Genomic DNA, 16,878 nt, shown 5'->3' with positions numbered 1-16,878 from the left:
GAGATCCCAATCGGGGGTCCTCCCGTGGCCCCTCTTCCACCCCAAAAGCCCCGGAAAAGCCCCAGGAAGGAGCCCCCGGGTGCCGCGGAGCCCCCTCAGGCACCCCGAGAGGGAGAAGGGGGGGGGGGGACAGAAAGAAAAAGGGGGGGGGACAGGAGGAAAGGAGGGGGACAGGAGGGCCCCCACCACAGCCTGGGAGGTGGCAGCAGCCCAGCTCCAAACTCAGCGGCGAACAGCACCAAAACAACCCCCCCTCAAAAAAAATTAATAATAATAAAGCAAGCGGCAGCCAGCACCCACCCAGTCTGAGGGGACTCCGCCGCCGCGAGTTCGTCCTCCCTCACGCCCGAGGGAGGAAGGGAAGGGAAGGGGGGGGGGGGAGTAAAATACTAATAAAAATAAAATAAGGAGCTCCCCTCCCTTCCCGGGGGGGCCCTACCCAGCCGGGGGAACCTTCCTGCTGCCGGAGGGGGCTTCGGCGAAAGGAGACCCCCCCCCAAACCGCGGCTGCAACTCCGAGAGGGGGCTGAGGGGGGCTGCCCCTGCTCACCCCCCACCCCCACCCCGGCCCCAGGATCCCCCTCAGGTCCTCAGGACCCCCCCCCCGAAGTCCCCAAGATCCCCCCTCAAGACCCCTGGACCCCCCCCCTCAGCTCTTCACGATCTCCGCCCCCCCCCCCAAAGTCCCCAGGACCCCCCCTTCCCAGGACCCCCCCCCCCCCAGGACCCTCTCAGGACGCCCCCAACGACCCCAAGATCCCCCCCAACTCCCCAGGACCCCCCCCCCAAAACCCCAGAACCCCCCCCCCCAGCTCCTCAGGATCCCCCCCCCCCCCCAAGACCCCCCCCCCCACCCGAGACCCCAGGACCCCCCCCCACGCACCCCTCGCTGCCAGGCGCTCTCCCCACAGCGCAGCTCCCCCTCAGGCAGAGCGGTACCAGCAAAGGGTGGAGGGGGGGTCCCCCATACCGCCCCCCCCCCACACACACACACACACACCCCCCTTCCCCTGCAGCCCGCCCCCTCCCCTCCCCGCCACTCACCTCCGGGTGCCGGCGGCTCCTCCACCACCTCACCATTTAACGGCAGCCGCAGGGGGGCTGCCCCCCCGCCCGCCCCCGCCCCGGCGTGAGGGGAGATGACCGGGGGGGGTGCACGGGGAGGAGAACAATAGCGGGGGGGGGTCCCTCAGCTGCCGACGCCCCCTTCCCCAGCCCCCCCCAGGACGAGAAGCCCCCTCCCCCGTCTCGCTCCCCTCCTGCCTCCCCCTCCTCCTCTCCGTCTCTCTCTTTTTTTTTTTTGGCTCAATCACACCAGGCTGACTGTCTTTGTCTGTCTGACAAGCGCCATGTTGATATCAACATCCAAGCTCCCACCTGCTGCAGCTGTGAGACCCTGGGACTTGTAGTTCCCCCCTCCCCAGGGTGACGGGGAGAGCCGCCGCTCGCGGACTACAACTCCCGGCGTGCCCCGGCGGCTCGGCACGCCAATGGAGCGCGGGGCAAAGAGCGGTGCGGACTACAACTCCCGGCATGCCTCGGGAGGGAGGGAGGGGGTGGGCAAGAGGGGCGGGCTCGGCCATGACCTCATCGTGGGCGGTGGAGGGAGGGGGGGAGAGGCGACGGGACTACAAGTCCCATGATGCTCTGGGGGCGAGGCGGGGGGGGAGCAGGAAGGTGGGGGGCAGGATTGTCCCCGTAAATAGCGCCGGGCGAAGCATGAAGCTGGTGAGTGGGGGGCGGGCTGGGGTTGTACCTGGGCTGCTGAGGGTGGAAATGGGATTTGGGGTGCGTTATGTGGCCGTTATACAACAGGGGGGGGCGTTAAGTGAGTGGGTGGGGGGCTGGAGGGGGTCTCAAGCCCTGGCTCCCTGCCTGTGGGTGAGGGAGGAAGAGGAGGAGGAGGATGAAGAGGATGAAAACGAGGAGGAGGAGGAGGAGGAGCTCGAGGAGCTCGAGGAGCTCTCCCCCAGCCCCTCACAAGTATGCTTCCTCTCAGCCTTGATCCCAAAGCACCAGCTCGCCCCCAGGGCTGTGGCACAAATCCTGCTCCTCCTACATCCCGGTGCTGGTCCCTGCCTGGGGAACCCCTTTGAAGGGGGTGCTTGTCGTAAAATTTTTCCCTCCAGTCTTTTAAGGGGAAGATTTTCAGAAAGTACACAGCCTGTGTTATTGCTCTCCCTTTTCAGCCCTTCTAAGTTTCCCAGAGATGTGGATTCAGCTGCTAATTTATTTTCCAGGAAGGATTTCCTTGTTGCAATTAACGTGGTGCGGTTCTTAGGAGGTGAAAGCCTGAGCAGCTCTCAGGACATCTGAGCGTAACATTTGATGCATTTCACCTGTTGTCAAACATAATCTCAGCTCTTGGGTGTGAGACGGAGAGGTTTGTCATGAGGAAGCTTTGTAGAACTGATCTTGGATTTTGGGCTTGATTTTAGACTTCCAGTAACTCCCAGTCTGTGGTGTAACTGTAAAATTAGTTCCTCAGGTGGGTGATTGAAGGGTTGATTCCCCCATAATCATACATATGTAATCAGGCTTGGCCTGGATGAACCCTAGCAGTGGGAGAAAGCACTGCTGGATGTGACTGTAGAGGCTGACATAATTTAGGGAAAAACTGCAAACTTTAAATCAGACACCTTTAAATGAAGCCTGTAGTGGAAATGTGGACTTCTTTGATGTGTCTAGAGCCTTGTGTAGGGATAGAGAGAGGGAAAGGGCGTGGGGTGGACATGCGAGCTGTCTGCCAGCTCTATTACAACGTTTTTTAGATCTGCGTATGCATTTGGGGAGTTGGGATCATAAGACCAGATTCTTCATCTTGTCTTTTGTCTGCAGTTATGACTGAACCTCAGGGTTTCAGGAGGGAGGAGCTGGATGCTATGTCATCCTCTTTTCTCATATGTTTGGTTTGAATTCCGAATAAGGCAGAGATAACAGCCTGCAGACCTGATTCCAAATCCAGTGAAAATGCTGGGCTCCTACAACTGCAAATGTGCTGTGGTCTAGGCAGGTCCAGACGCCAGTTGCTAGCATGGGATATTAGTATTGGAACAGTGCGCTGCAGTATTTGTTGGCTGCAGTCACAACTCAGAGCACTGGCTTTAACTTGCAAAACGTGGAATGTTTTGGAGCTGCTAGCGTGAGACGTCATCTCTTTTCTCTGTCCCCTTGCCATCCATGAGATCACCAGCAGTGCTCTGGGCTGGTGAGCGCTCAACGTGAGCCAGATGTCTGCTGAGAACCTATCGCTGCGAGGGCTTCAGCCCCTCATCTTCATCCCTTTGCCAAACTTTCATCCCATTTACGAAGCCCGCCAAGGAAGTTGTGAGCCGAGATGGGCATATTCGTAGCCTTTTGTATATGTTTTGTGACTTTTCCATCATTATTTTTAATTAGGAGATAAGGCACCTAGTATGTTAGCTGCGCTGACCTTTAGTCATCAGCGAGAAAAAGATGGAAGAGAATAGATCTAAGAGCAAAAAGGGCTTGCAATTTAGCCTGGTCAGGAGTATTATTTACTGGGATCTCTGGATCTGTTTTAACCAGTATCAACTATGAACTGGGTAGAAGTAATATAAAATATCACACTTATAGTGCATGTAGAGATGTAACAGTGCAGGCATTCGCTATTCCTTGGATTCCTAATCTAAAATTCTAACAGAGACACAGCCCTGGAAGTGTCACATGTGCAAATAGCTGTATAGCATATATGAGTTGCTTTTTTTTCTTCAGTTGCTTTATGTGAATCTGATAGAAAGAGCCTATTGACTCCCAGGAATCCATTTGCCATGGTGTGACAGCCACAGATATAGATTATTTTAGATGCTTTTAAAGACGAAAAGAAGGAAGATTTTCCAGTTAGCTTGTAGATGTCAGGGTCACGATCTTACTCGTGATCCTTTAAAAAAGGGAAGAAAGTGTTTCGCTGATAAAAGCGGTGATATTTCACCGCCTTTTTAAATTACTGGTAGTTTAAAAGCTACAAAAATAATTTAGATTTTATTTTTTCCTTCTTTCTACGTACTTGGGTTTATAGCTTCAGTTGCCAAAGTTCTGGTCTGGTGAGAACCTAATTTCACATGCGTGTTTTACATTCACAAATAAGACACCTGAGCAGGTGTTCATGTGTACGCACTTCTTTGCCAGCTTGCTGTTTTAAGGTTTTCTTAAACTTTGGTAATAGCAGGCAAAAATGTAATGTTGCTCCTTAATAGTTAAGGCTTTACGAATTTAAAACAAAAGCCTGTGATAGTCTTCATTTAATATTTGGGGGTTAGTAGCGTCTTAATATTTAAATATAATTTAAAAACAGCTTTTTGATGAACGTATGTGAATATTCTCCTTGGGAGTTGTTAATTCAAACAGTTGCAGTCCCGTGTTAACATATTGTGAGCAGAGGCAGAAAATGAAATGATTAATCTACCTTCTTTCCACTTTGTGAAGCGCAGAAAGCAAACACAAGGTATAAACGACTGAGAAAATGACTGAGTTTTTAGTGCAGTGCATGGACAACCGGTTGATATTTTTCTTTTTAATTGACAAAAATTTGAATGTAAAAGCGAAGTTTGACCACCTGAGAGTTATCGTGATACCAGATGCCCAGGCTTTGAGTTGCAAGAACTCGCATTCGAGATGCAAAAATCTCCTATTCTTGCAGTCCCCGAAGAACCATCGAATCCCTCCTCGAGGAAGAGAAACCCTCATGCTGAGGTGGCCACGCTCTATTCAGACATTTGTTTCTAATCTCACCTTTTAAAGGTAGCATTTTTATTCACCTCTCTTCTTATTCAGAGCTTCAGCTGCTCCTGTGCCTCGTTAAATGTTTGCCACTCTCCATACAAGAGGCGACTGCATCTCAATGATGCCGAAGTGCCCCTGCACATAACCTGCTCACTGGCTCATTAAGCTTGCAAAGCATTTGGGATTTCTCAGTACACAAACTGTTCCATTCAGGTACGGTGGTCCATTCCCTAGTGTTTCCTGTTTACGTTTTGCAAGACAAAAAGCAGGTGAGAGCATGCCCCAGAGCTGCTGCAGCGCGCACACCGACGGCTTCCTCTGTTGAGCTGTGCCAAGCAGCCACAGGAGCTGTGGGCTGCACCTAGGTTGTTTGTTTAGGCTGGTTTCTTAAGAAATAAAACCTGTGCTTCTGCAGGAATTCCCTCCCTCTGTTTCCACCCCCAAGGAGTTTTCAGATTCGCTAGCCAGTTTCAGACAAGTTTTGCCAGGAGGACTGAATTCTGAAGATACTAATTTTCCATAGTTTTGTGTTTGGTTTTTTGTTTTTTTTTTTTGAAAATAGGTGATGGTTAGAGGAAAGAGATACTGTAAGTGTCCTATATTGGAGAGAGGAGCTATGTCATCCTCTTACCCTTCTGATGAGAAAACCTTGCCTGAAGAAAATCTGAACTTGATGATCCTTTTGGGTCCCTTCCAACTTGGGATATTCTATGAAATCTGCCTCTTAATACCCTGATGCAGGGGAATTTCAACAAGCACACAGTTTTGAGACAGAAATTCATAGGAAATCAGGTTTCATTCTAGCGTGCGTGAAACTGTATATAAAGAAGAGGAAAAAAGTCAAGTTTTGGGGAGGCGGCTGTGTTGGTAAAGGTGATGAGTATCTCATCCTCGTGTTCTTCTTTCAGTACTGCCTGTCGGGACATCCAACCTTACCATGCAACGTGCTCAAGTTCAAATCCACCACCATCATGTTGGATTGTGGGCTGGATATGACGTCTACCCTCAATTTCCTCCCGTTGCCGCTGGTTCAGAGGTATGTTCAGTGGCCTGTAAGCACTTAGGCTGCGCCTTCTTGGGTTGCAGTTGGAGTGCTCTGCATGAAATGGTATATTGGAAGGAGTGAGGGGATGAGTACAAATGAACTGCATCATCTGATATCATAAATAGACTTTGTTCACTTAAAAATTCTCTTTATCAAAATAACGTCCTTTGGCTCAGTAGACGGAAGACATTTTATGGATTTATTGATTGGTTTTTCTAGATAATTTATTCTAAGCTTCAGTAAAGTATTGCTGCAACTGCTCAGCACAAGTGAGGTCACATATCTGTCATCTTTCTGGCTTCTTCATGCAAGATGAGATAAATGGGTAACTGAGATGGAGTGCGCAGAGCCCAGCAAGTACTGTTTAACCATTGTCTTCTCAGGCTTTTTGTCAGAGCACAGACTAATGCAAAGAAAAATAGCACTTAACCGTCCTTGTTAGTTGACTTGATAGCATAATTGTTCCATTTTAAAATTTAAATAAATAAAAGTGCAGTGCAGCTGGGCACAGGAATGGAACAGCAGTGAAATGAAAAGTAGTTTAGAAGACAATCCCAAGATCAAGACTTCCCGTCCTATGCACTAACTACGAAGTAGTCTTCTCCCAGGCTTGTAAATGGACTTGAATATTCAGTCAGGGTGACTTATGTCACGCATTAAATGGAACAAATTACGAAAATGGTGGCTTGGGAAGGTGGGAATGAGTAACTCCTGGTGATGTGAAGCTAGCAGGAGAGTTTTCACAAGAAGCCATTTAGTAACTTTGATCCAAAATGAAACAAGTGAGGCACATTGTGGGTTCAGGGGGGCTTGGTTGAAAGGGCCAGAATGTGACTGGGGAAGAGAGTTTCATAAGCAACCTAATGAGCTTAGAGCAGTTGACCAGCACTTCCTATGACTTGTTATTTATGGAGAGGAAAAGCAGGGACAATGTATGCATTATTCTGCAAGGATGTGGAGATCCAAGATCTGCTGTAGGGTGTGCAATGGATGCCTTAAGACTGGCATGATTGTTGATTTTTGTCCTGTTCCATAATGTAATTGCTAACCCCAATATTTAGGGGCAGTAGTAGATTCTGAGGGCATCAAAATACTTGGGGAAATCCAGGTGCAGACAGAATTGCCTTGCCTTAGCTTCTCCCCACCCCCAAGAGAAAAAGGAAATGGAGAGAGGAACAAATAGCAAAATTGGGTGGTTGAACAAAAGCTTAAGAGGTTCTTTAGAACTGCAGGCATCAGTGCTCCCGGGGGATATGCCAGCTTTGTCTACTGATAGCAGGCCCTGGGAATGAACAGCCAAATTGCAGGTCACAACCTGGAATTCCCCAAGTACCTCCAGAATGTCTGCACTAAAATGACTCAAACTCAATAAGAAAGGATGTCAGATTTGACCCCTGATGGCCCAGTGGAATCGGAGCAAACAGTTGGATTTAAATCCAATCAATCTTGTCGGTAAGGTGATTGAACACCCCTTGCAGCAAGGATTGTCCTGAGCACATGGACTTGAGCAAGTCATTGATCTCTTTGGTGTTCTACAAAGCAGATGTCCTGCAGGGAGTTGTGGAAGTGAGTTAGAAACTTGAGGAGGAAAGTGGCTGCCACTAAAAAGTCCTTCTCTCTCTATAGTGTTTATTGTAGTACCATTATATATCTGGTCTCTGTTACCAGGATGTCTAAATACCTCTGAAACTCAAATGTGTATTATTAATGTGGACGGGTGATAGAGAGCTGACATTGTCATCTTCCAGAGGAGAGACTAAAAGATGGACCGACTGCCTGAGGTCTTACGTGAAGCTTGTAGCAGAGCAAGAATTTGAAGATCTCAGGTCTCAGGTTATTGCCAGCTGTATTTCCTCTCAGGAGTGCTTCTTCTTGCAGCTAGGCTGAGATGGGCCAGTGTGAAACCCTGACCAGAGAGGAGCTATGCTTCTCTCTGCCGTCTTTAAACCAGAGATCCCTAAAATAGGATTCGTGAACCACGTGGGCTCTGCAAGTCTTTATACGTGGTCTGCAAAAATGCTCCAATTGTTACCTCTGTGGAGCATAAAGGTATGATATTAGACGATTTTTTGCTATGCAACTAGAGCCTGTGTCTTACCTGACATGGGACCTCCTTAAGCAAATATTTTGAGAGCCTATGCTTTAATCTCTAAGAGCGGAACGTGCTGTAGTGTTTGATTCATTAAAAGGACTGGACATTTTTTTTTAGAGTTCTTTGCTCTTCAAAAAAAATCCCATCAAAAGGTATTTAGGATTCCACCTTGCCCGGGAAATGGCAGTCCTTGTTCTCACCAGCCCACGGAGCATGTGCGAAGTACTGCAGTTGCCAAGCTCTCCATGCCAGTTCGTGTGCTTTAAAGGAAGTTTGTCAACTGGAATTTTCTCCCCTGTACCAAAGTCAAATGCAAAACGGTAAAATGAACATGTGGGAAGCTCTTAACCTTTCCTGTCTAGCCATGACACACTTGCTCACATTATTTATGTGACAGTTCTAGCTATTTTGGATTAATCAATCACTCTGTTACAATGTCAAAACTATGTCGGCAGAAACCGTGTTACTTCTTGGCTTCAAGGTAGAGTCCTTTCTGTCCTACATTGCTTATTCCACTTTGACCCCCATACAGGAGCCATCTGCTAATTTTGCCTCTCTTGACAAGGCTGTATGCTCTTCAGTGGATGCCAGCTTTAGCACAAGTCAATAGAGCTCTCTCATCATGAATAAGGCAAAACCACACAGTAGGCTAAATTAGGAGGAGTAGGGCCAGCAGATCAAGGAAAGTTCATTGCTCTCGGCCTCGTGCTGGTGAAACCACAGGTTGATCCAGGTTTGGATTCCCAGCTGAAGAGGGAAGTTGAGAAACTGGAGAGGGGGCTCAGGGGGCTCTGAGATGGCTGGGGTTCAGAGCCTGTGACTGCACAGAGAGGCTGAGGAGCCAGGTTTGTTTGATCTGGCGGAGAGGAGGCTAAAGGAGGAGCTAATAGCAGTCTGCAACTACCTGAAAGGGACTTACAAAGACAACAGAGCCAAACTCTTCTCGAGTGACAGACGGCATAAGGGGCTAGTGGCCACAAATTGCATCTTGAGAACCTCAGGTGGGACATTAGCATCTCATTGATGAAGTTTTTCTTAGTCTAGCACTTTCACCCGTCCCCAAAGAGGCTCTAGAATCATTCTCCAGGGGTTTGCAAGATGCGGTGAAACAAAACTGTGACTGACCTGGCATAGTGTTGGCTCCAAGATGTTGGGCTACAGCCCTGCAGGTGGCCCTTCCATCCTATGTTTTTGTCCCTTTTCTGTCACATTTGTTGCATATCGGGGTGGCTTGTTCTTGCATTCTCCCAACTTTTCCTTTAGCACTTTCACTTGCTCTGCAATAACTTTGCCCACCCCCTCAGTCTCCAAAATACTGAAGCTGTGCTTTTTAACATTTCAGCTACGAGCACATTTAGCCACCTCATCTTTTATATCAACAGACTTCTTCAGAATTGCTCCTTATCCGCAAAAAAGAGTTACACTTCTCTGGTGTAGCTTCTCCTGCTGCTGCTTTATGACACTTTGTTCTGCTCTCACCTCTTACCTTCCATCTTCACTGCTCGAGTCTGTATTTCCCCCTTTTTCTCGTGACTTGATGGAATGCCAATTAGGATTTGTTCTCTTATACTGATGTTATTCTAAACACAAGATTCCTCCGAGCCATTGAATCACTTCCTATTTTCAAGATCTTAAATTCAAAAGCCCTTACGGTGTATTCCCCTCTTCGGAGTTCAGTGCAAAATGCTTGCAGATTTCATTGCAACCAGGTTCTCAAGTTCTGTCTCCAAATTTTAACTTGTTGCAGGACTTGGTTCCAGGTAGGTTTCATTCTCTCATTTCCTTGGTTTGTCTGGATTTCTGTGGGTATGCTTGGGTTTGGGTTGACAGCGGTTTCAGAGCTAAGTTATAGGCTCACGTAAAAGTCACATGTCACTAAAGTATGGTGACATGAAATGCTGTGGCAATTCCTGCTGTAAACTCAGGATTACAGTGTTATCCTTGAAGTGTCTTTATTAGCATTTTAAACTTTTTTTCTTAAAAAAAAAAAAAATTAAAAAAAAGAGGGTGGGAGGGGTGACATCTGTTGCTGACTGGTACCAGACCTGCCAGCATAAAACCTGCAGGTCACAGCAAACCCTGCTTGCTCCTTTCTTCTTCCATCACAGGTAAATGCCCTGTACAGATGTTGGTGTGGGTCTTCAGGGTGAGAGCTGAGCATAAAACCATGGTTTATGTGGATACGAAATCAAACCTTCTGTGTCTATAAATGACTTAGGCCACAGTTTTCGTCTTTCCCTGCCATTGCTAATGTGACTGTTTTTCTGTCATCTTCTGTCCCAAGGCAGATTCAGTTTTACAGTGCTTTTGTATTGTTTCAGACATAAACTTTTCTGCTGCCCTAATCCTTCTTCCATTTATACAGCCAGTTTCACCTAAGGCAACTTAAACAGTACTGAGCCTTTTTGAAATTCTCACCATAAATGACTAAAATCAAACTCCCTGCATGTCACCCTCTTTTTTAAGCATATAAGTGTCATAATCATGATTTGTAAAAGTCATTTCAGTGAACACTTAAAACACCATGAAACTGTCTGTCTGTTTTTATGGAGATTGTTAGCTCCCTGAGACAGAGATGGTTTTCTCTTCCTGTATGACACCAAATAGAAGGTCTGTGCTTAATGAGTGATAATGGTAGAATTCATTTTTCAATGTATTTTTTTCCTCTCTTTTTGCAGCCCCAGGCTGTCCAAGCTTCCTGGTTGGGTTTTGAAAGATGGAAGCACATTTCTGGACAAGGTACTGTACTGATGGTTAGAATTTTCTTGCCATGTGAAAAGCCAACTGACAGATGAGGAGCTTTCGCTACAGGAACAGTACTTCCATGCTGACTCATCGCAAAGGTTTCTATGTGTACCGTTACTGGCCGTGGTGTCCTTGTAGAGCAGAACATTTTGAAACAAAATGCTAATAGCAACTCTGAGGCTTTCAGTCTTCAGAGGTAGCCTGGCTTTTTTTAAAAAAAAAGCCTTTTTAAATGCAGAAATCATTTGTTTGAGTATTTTCTTACTTTGCGGAGCTCCATAAATAATAGTACTTTACCTTTGTAGAGTGCCTTGTTTTAATTCAACAGTCTCACTTTTCTGCCACTAAAGTTTCATAACTTGCTTGTAAATGAGGTTGGTATCGTTCCCTCTTTTAGACAGGAAAACCGTAAGTAAGTGAATGGTTTGCCCATGGGAGGTCTCTTACAGAGGAAAAGCATGTCTTTGGCCTCTGTTGAAATCAACATGTGTTCTGCCGCTGGACATAGCAGGGAAGATTTTATCTCCAGCCTCTGAATTCTAAGACACAGGACTGACTCAGCTACATGAGAGACGCTTTTTTTTTCTTTTTTTCCCCCTCTTTTCATTACATTAGTTTTGTAATGAGAATTTATCTGGGACTTCAACCGAAACTAGGCACTGCAGCATTCAGCTTGATCTGCCATAGGGGAACAATGAACACAAAAATATGTCAGATGATAGTAAAATAGGCATACTTTTCAGATGTGTGCAACAGTAGATATCGGTAGAGAAAATACTGTTTTAATAGACTGTTCTCCAACTATGTGAACATTAAAGGATAACAGTAATAATAGTTGCTTTTGTAGAGGGCTTTTGGGCTGATCTGATTTTTACAGGCAAGAGAGCTGAAGATTGTAGATTAAAGACCTGAGTTTTCTTCTCACTGGAGACAAAAGAAACTGTATAGGCAGCACTTCTGTTAGTAAAATAGTAACAGCTCTATGCAGAGCACATGCTAACGGGGAAGCACAGAGCTACAGAGGCTCAGTGGCAGGAATTGAGTTACCCAATTTGAATTCCCTGGAATTTGTTTCTCCTGAACCCCGTTCTTGGTCTCTGAGCCTTTGGATTCTGTTTTATTCTGACGAACAGATAGGTTGTCAGTCTATTTCTAAGCGATGTATTTACATTTCTGTGGTGCTGCTGCAGTGTGTGCACAGGAGAATCTTCAAACTTGCACAGTGTCAATGGAAATCATGCGTTAAAAATTCAAAGGCAGCATCTCCTACCTTCACCTTGACCGTTGTAACTGCTTGGAATGGTAAATACTTTGACCCGTGCTGGAAAAAGGCAAAGGAAAGAGTCAAAGGAGGATGTTTTATCATGTTGGGTGGACATTCCTGTTATAGCACTCTCTGGATGACAGTTATAAAACTTACGTCCTGGAGAGGCATTGAAATTTCCTGCGATCTAGTTTTAATCATTTTGAACTCCCTTGAGATGAGGTTAGGAGACTTCTGCCACTAGATGTAATTGCTCATTCGTTATTAGTTGGCAGGTGCACTGTAATTATTAAGAATTGGATTCAATCTTTAATTCTATCAGTCTGAAGCTGGCTGAGACCACTCACTTTAGGAAAAAGCAAAAGAAGCATCTGTGAAAGAAAGTGTGGGTGATAGCTAGCCTGTGATGCATACTAGGATTAGAGTTGAGAATATTTTTGTTTGCTGTTTTCCATACTGAAAAATGTCGCTTCCATTGACAAAAACTTCTGATGTCAGCCCTTGAAAAAGGGGAAGAAAACGGGACTAGAGATCAAGTAGGGGTAAATATAATTAGAAGTGCCACATGGAACTTGAAACACCCTTTGGGAATTTATCAAGTGCTCTGAGACGGGCTAAAAATTGTGTTCTGCTACAAGTAAGACAGAAAAAGTTTGATGTTTTTGGGAACCAAAACTAAATTGTGAATTTGTAGGATAGCTGGGACACTATAAGATTGCTGTACAGACCTTCCAGGTTGGGAAAATTGCAGTTTCAAGAAGAGAGGTCTTCATGACCCACCTTTCAGATCATTTTACTTCTGATTCTGGTAGACAGACACCCTCTGTTGTTAAACTCAGCTTCATAGGACAGCACCTCTTTAACTGCTCCCTTTGTAGCCCCAGCCAAACCAGTCAGTGGTTACCACAGTTTTTTCTGCACTTACCAGAGTGTGCTGCCTTTGTTCCTCTAAGTGAGGATCTGATCCCTTGAAGTCTACCAAGCAGCCTCACTTCCCATGAAAGCAATTTCAGCAGATTTGCTTACACCAGATGATGTGTAGAAGGGGAATAAACATAGTGCAGTAGAGGATTGGAAATTGCCAATGATAAAGAAAAGGTTTGAAAGTGCGAAGAAACTCACTGCATTGGAGTAACATACTGTATTCTTGTGTCTTCTGATTTGTTTTTCTTGCAGGAACTAAAGGAGTGCTCTGGCCATGTGTTTGTAGACTCTGTGCCTGAGTTCTGTTTGCCAGAGGTGAGTTTATTCCAAAACGTTACTTAAAAGTCTGACTACTGTTGTGTGGGAGAACTTTGCTAAATTATTGTGATTAGCAGATTCATGCTAATTTATTACTACTCAGTAAATAATAATACTGAAACCTCATAGTGTTAAGGTACCTCTAGTATCTATGACACTGGAAAAAGAATGGAAACATCCCTTTTCAGCAATGATTTTGGGAGGTCTGGAAGGTCTCCTTGAGTAGCTGAATATCTCACAAAAGAATAAGAAAGACCTAACTGTCCGTTTTATGGGCCCTCCGAAGACAATATAACTGAGCTGGACTTGATTATGACAGGATGCATGTGCTGATCTAGATAAGGGCAGCTCATGAAGACAAGGAAAGCTGCTTGTCTCTAACCGCGGACCCATGGCCTGCCTTTTGGAGCTCCCCTGGGGGCTGTGGTTAAGGCACTGTTTGGTGCCGCTGGGTTGCAGTCAGATGTGCTGTCCTGCTGGCAGCAAATTTGAGTTAAAAAGTTTTACTGCCTTTTGCACTATTCGTCCTTGCATCTTCAAGGGAAGAGCTGTGCCCTCCTATCCACAGTCATAGCTGTGCAAGTACCTGCTGCTCAGGCTGGTTTTGCCAAGAATACCTGGGTTTAAAAAAAAAAAAGGAAAACAAGACTATTGTGCAAGTGTTTGAATTAACTGGGCTTACCTGTCTGCAGGAGAGCTGAAAGAGTGAAAAGCTGAGCGGAGAGCAGTGAGGATGAATGATGGCGAATAGTCTGGGAACAGTATCTTCTTTCCTCAGTTGTGTTCAGGCCGTGATAACATCAGTTCTTTCATTTCATGTTGGGATTGCTTTTGGGCAGGGTTTTTTTTTTCTTTCTGCCTGAGCTTGTTGACAGGAACTGCAAATCTGTCTTGGAAGATTGCTGTCAGCTTGCTGGGGTTCTAACCAACGGTGTTTATGCCTGTTGATTCCATGAAACTCACCATTTGCAGGTTCTGACTCTTGTCATCTTGATTCTTCAAAGCCAGTTGGCAGCACTGGTACTGATTTTGGGAAATTATATCAACAGATCTGAGTTTGTTTTCCCCAGCAGGAAAGGATATAATCTGATCACAAAATAAAAACACTAATAATTCTGTGTTCTTGTGTGCTTTCTGGTTACTGTCCTGTGGAATGGCAGGGGTGTAGGAAGCATCTCTATGCCCAGAAAGTGCCATTATGTCCCAGATCTTGGAAAGAGAGTGTAGCCTCTGGATTCCATTTGGAATTGAGGCAATGTGAAGGAATGCTGCACATGTACAGGACTTCACAGATAGCCTCTCAAATGCTTTCATTCCGTGGGTTCCCAACAGATGCCAAGTCTTCTCCACAAGCACTAGGATCAGATCTGCTAGTGATACGCAGCTCACATCTCTAGCTTTAAAGGCTGCCCTGTCTGGAGGAGGGTTTAGAGATGTTGCTGGTGTTCAACAGCACAGTATAAGAAGGAGCTTGTGTGAAACTGTTTTGTCTTTCTCTCTTTCTGTGCCACTTCTTTTGAAGAAACTTGTCTGCAAAAGCGGTTAGAGAATCACGGTATCATTTCCAGGAACACCACTGCCAAAGAAAGCCAAGGTTTGAATGTAATCCAGAAGCCACAAGGTGATAAGAGGCTGTCTCAGCAGCAGAGTACACTTCCACATGTCAGAGTGCAGAGTGCGGCCCTTTCTTTGCTTGGCAACCTTCTGGTCTCTCTCGCTTCACATTCAGGAAACATTTTTAAACCTCTTCACTCCGTGGGCACTTTTAGTGAGATTGCTGTGAATCCCAGGGAAGATTTTACTTTGTTTTGGGTTTGACACCCTTTCATCCTATTAGCAAATGCTTCCAGAATGCTGAGACTTGGGACATTTAAGCTTGGAAGTGATGATCTGTATCCTCCTCCACCTCCCGATGGCTCACTGGGCTGGAGTGACTCCCTTTTGGTTCTGTATCACCTGGACACAGCTGAAAATCAAACGTGAAGGACCAGCTTGGTAGGAGCAGGCATCAGCAGGCTCTTTGATACCACGTAGTGAGTGTACTTTTGCCTGGCAAGCTTTGTAAGGTAGAAGGCGTCCCGCCATGAACTGGAGGATAGTGTTTCACCTGCTGTACTCAGATTGGAGATCATGCCTCTGAAATCAGCTGTAGTCATGGATTGAAACCGTGAATGCTTAGTTTTGAGTTAAGCAGCTTGTCACCAGAACACTGTGTCAGCCCTCTGAAAAGACGAGTGACCTACTTTCTTGCCATTTTTATTCAAATTGCTGGACCAAGCCTTGTAATCAGATAATATGTGCTTGATGAGTGTTGAATTCCATTAGCTGCTCTATAATAACTGAGTTAGAGGTCATATATCTTGTAAATTTCTGGCTTGACACCATTTGTGTTATAGCATTACCAGTAAATATTTCTAATTAAAATTCCTTTAACAATGTGTGAAATCTTCTCTTTTCACTCTCTGAACTGCTGTCTTAGCTGTCACATCAAAACAAATTGGACCCACCCATCTGTTTTGTTGTATCATATGAATGAGCTTAATCTCTAGCTGTAGAAAATGTGAATGATAAAGATGCCAAGCATTTAGATTGGGAAAATACATGAATTATTTTAAGCGTATGAATAAATACAATCTGCATTCATCTCTTTCTCCTGGGGTACTGTATCATGTGCAGCATAAAAAGTATGAGACCCTCTGCTAAATTGTTCCTGCAGAAGTTTTGGTGCCTGGCAGTGTTCCTCACTAAGGAAGTAAACGCATCAGTTCTTTGATAGAAGTGTAATCACAGCGCTTCTCTTAGCGGCAGCCATTTCATTGCATGAAACAGACAAACCCAGGACATGGTTTCCTCTTCAGATTTGAGAAGGGAATAATTTTAGAGGGCTTTTTAATAACTCTTGTGAATTTAAAGGAAACACTGGTCTTTGCAAAAATTGACACTTCCCCCCCATTATTTTTTATAAACCAGTTTTCTGCAATATAAAGTTTAAAAAATAGAGAACAAGAAGTTTTTCTGTCATTGTTTCAACTGTATGAAAGGGTTACATGTTGCTTATCTCCTTCCTCTCTTTTCAGACTGAGCTGCTTGACCTCTCCACGGTAGATGTAATCTTGATCTCCAACTATCACTGCATGATGGCATTGCCCTATATCACGGAGTACACGGGATTCACTGGAACAGTGTACGCCACTGAGCCCACTGTTCAAATTGGCAGGTAAAAAGACCCTTAATATTCTCTACTCTTTCATCACTGCTAAGGAAAAGGTGTAAAGGACAATATGGGTAGAGGAGTGGTGTCTAATGTTCCGAAGAGGCTCTTAGGCAGTAGCTGAATGCCAGCCAAGTCCTTAGTGCTGAAAATGTGTTAACTCAATGTTTCCCAAACTCTGGAACTGTCTGTCATTTACAGCAGGTGCTTTGTGTTGAGCCCAGGCAGATGTGGGGTAGTAGAGCTTGTGTGGGCTGAGACACCTTGAGCAACAAGTATCATAAAGCCAGCTTCAAACCTTCAAAAACCATGAATCAAAGATCTCTCCTGCTCCTCTCTGCGCCCCTCAAACAGAAGAGGAATCACCAGTCTTTTAAACAGCAAATGCTTTTAAGGTTATTGCCTTATAGTTTTTCAGTGTTTGAGATTTGTACCAGCCTCCATACCATGGAAGGGAATTCAAGCTGATTTCATTATAAATGACAGCTGAGATTCTCTCATAAGCTCTTAACTCCAAAGAGAAGTGCTAAATTAAA

The 16,878-nt window shown here is 45.4% G+C and overlaps 2 protein-coding genes across 20 annotated transcripts in view; one reads left to right on the top strand and one right to left on the bottom strand.

Annotated features, from left to right (window-relative positions):
* The window catches only part of HMBOX1 (homeobox containing 1), a 107,722-nt gene extending 106,337 nt beyond the window's left edge, over window positions 1-1,385 (bottom strand). For 5 of the 16 annotated variants that reach the window (XM_040550562.1, XM_040550552.1, XM_040550559.1 and 2 more), the window contains exon 1: window positions 1,045-1,384. The gene's annotated coding sequence lies outside the window, so the exon portion shown is untranslated. Of the gene's footprint in view, window positions 1-300; window positions 365-1,044 lie in introns of those variants that run through there. The other 11 variants (XM_040550561.1, XM_040550550.1, XM_040550558.1 and 8 more) reach the window with 6 other exon arrangements.
* Window positions 1,386-1,589: 204 nt separating this feature from the next.
* Window positions 1,590-16,878, top strand: part of INTS9 (integrator complex subunit 9) — a 69,233-nt gene continuing 53,944 nt past the window's right edge. The window contains exons 1-5 of one of the 4 annotated variants that reach the window (XM_040552465.1): window positions 1,590-1,728; window positions 5,652-5,779; window positions 10,559-10,619; window positions 13,066-13,128; window positions 16,209-16,348. In XM_040552465.1, coding sequence (XP_040408399.1) covers window positions 1,720-1,728; window positions 5,652-5,779; window positions 10,559-10,619; window positions 13,066-13,128; window positions 16,209-16,348 — 401 coding nt within the window. In that variant the 5' untranslated portion in view covers window positions 1,590-1,719. Of the gene's footprint in view, window positions 1,729-2,246; window positions 2,384-4,624; window positions 4,762-5,651; window positions 5,780-8,045; window positions 8,201-10,558; window positions 10,620-13,065; window positions 13,129-16,208; window positions 16,349-16,878 lie in introns of those variants that run through there. The other 3 variants (XM_040552468.1, XM_040552467.1, XM_040552464.1) reach the window with 3 other exon arrangements.

Source organism: Cygnus olor, chromosome 3, assembly GCF_009769625.2.
Source record: "Cygnus olor isolate bCygOlo1 chromosome 3, bCygOlo1.pri.v2, whole genome shotgun sequence".
Taxonomy (NCBI): Eukaryota; Metazoa; Chordata; class Aves; order Anseriformes; family Anatidae; genus Cygnus; species Cygnus olor.
The sequence above is the reverse complement of the archived record's forward strand: the minus strand, read 5'-3'. Positions and strand labels throughout refer to the sequence as shown.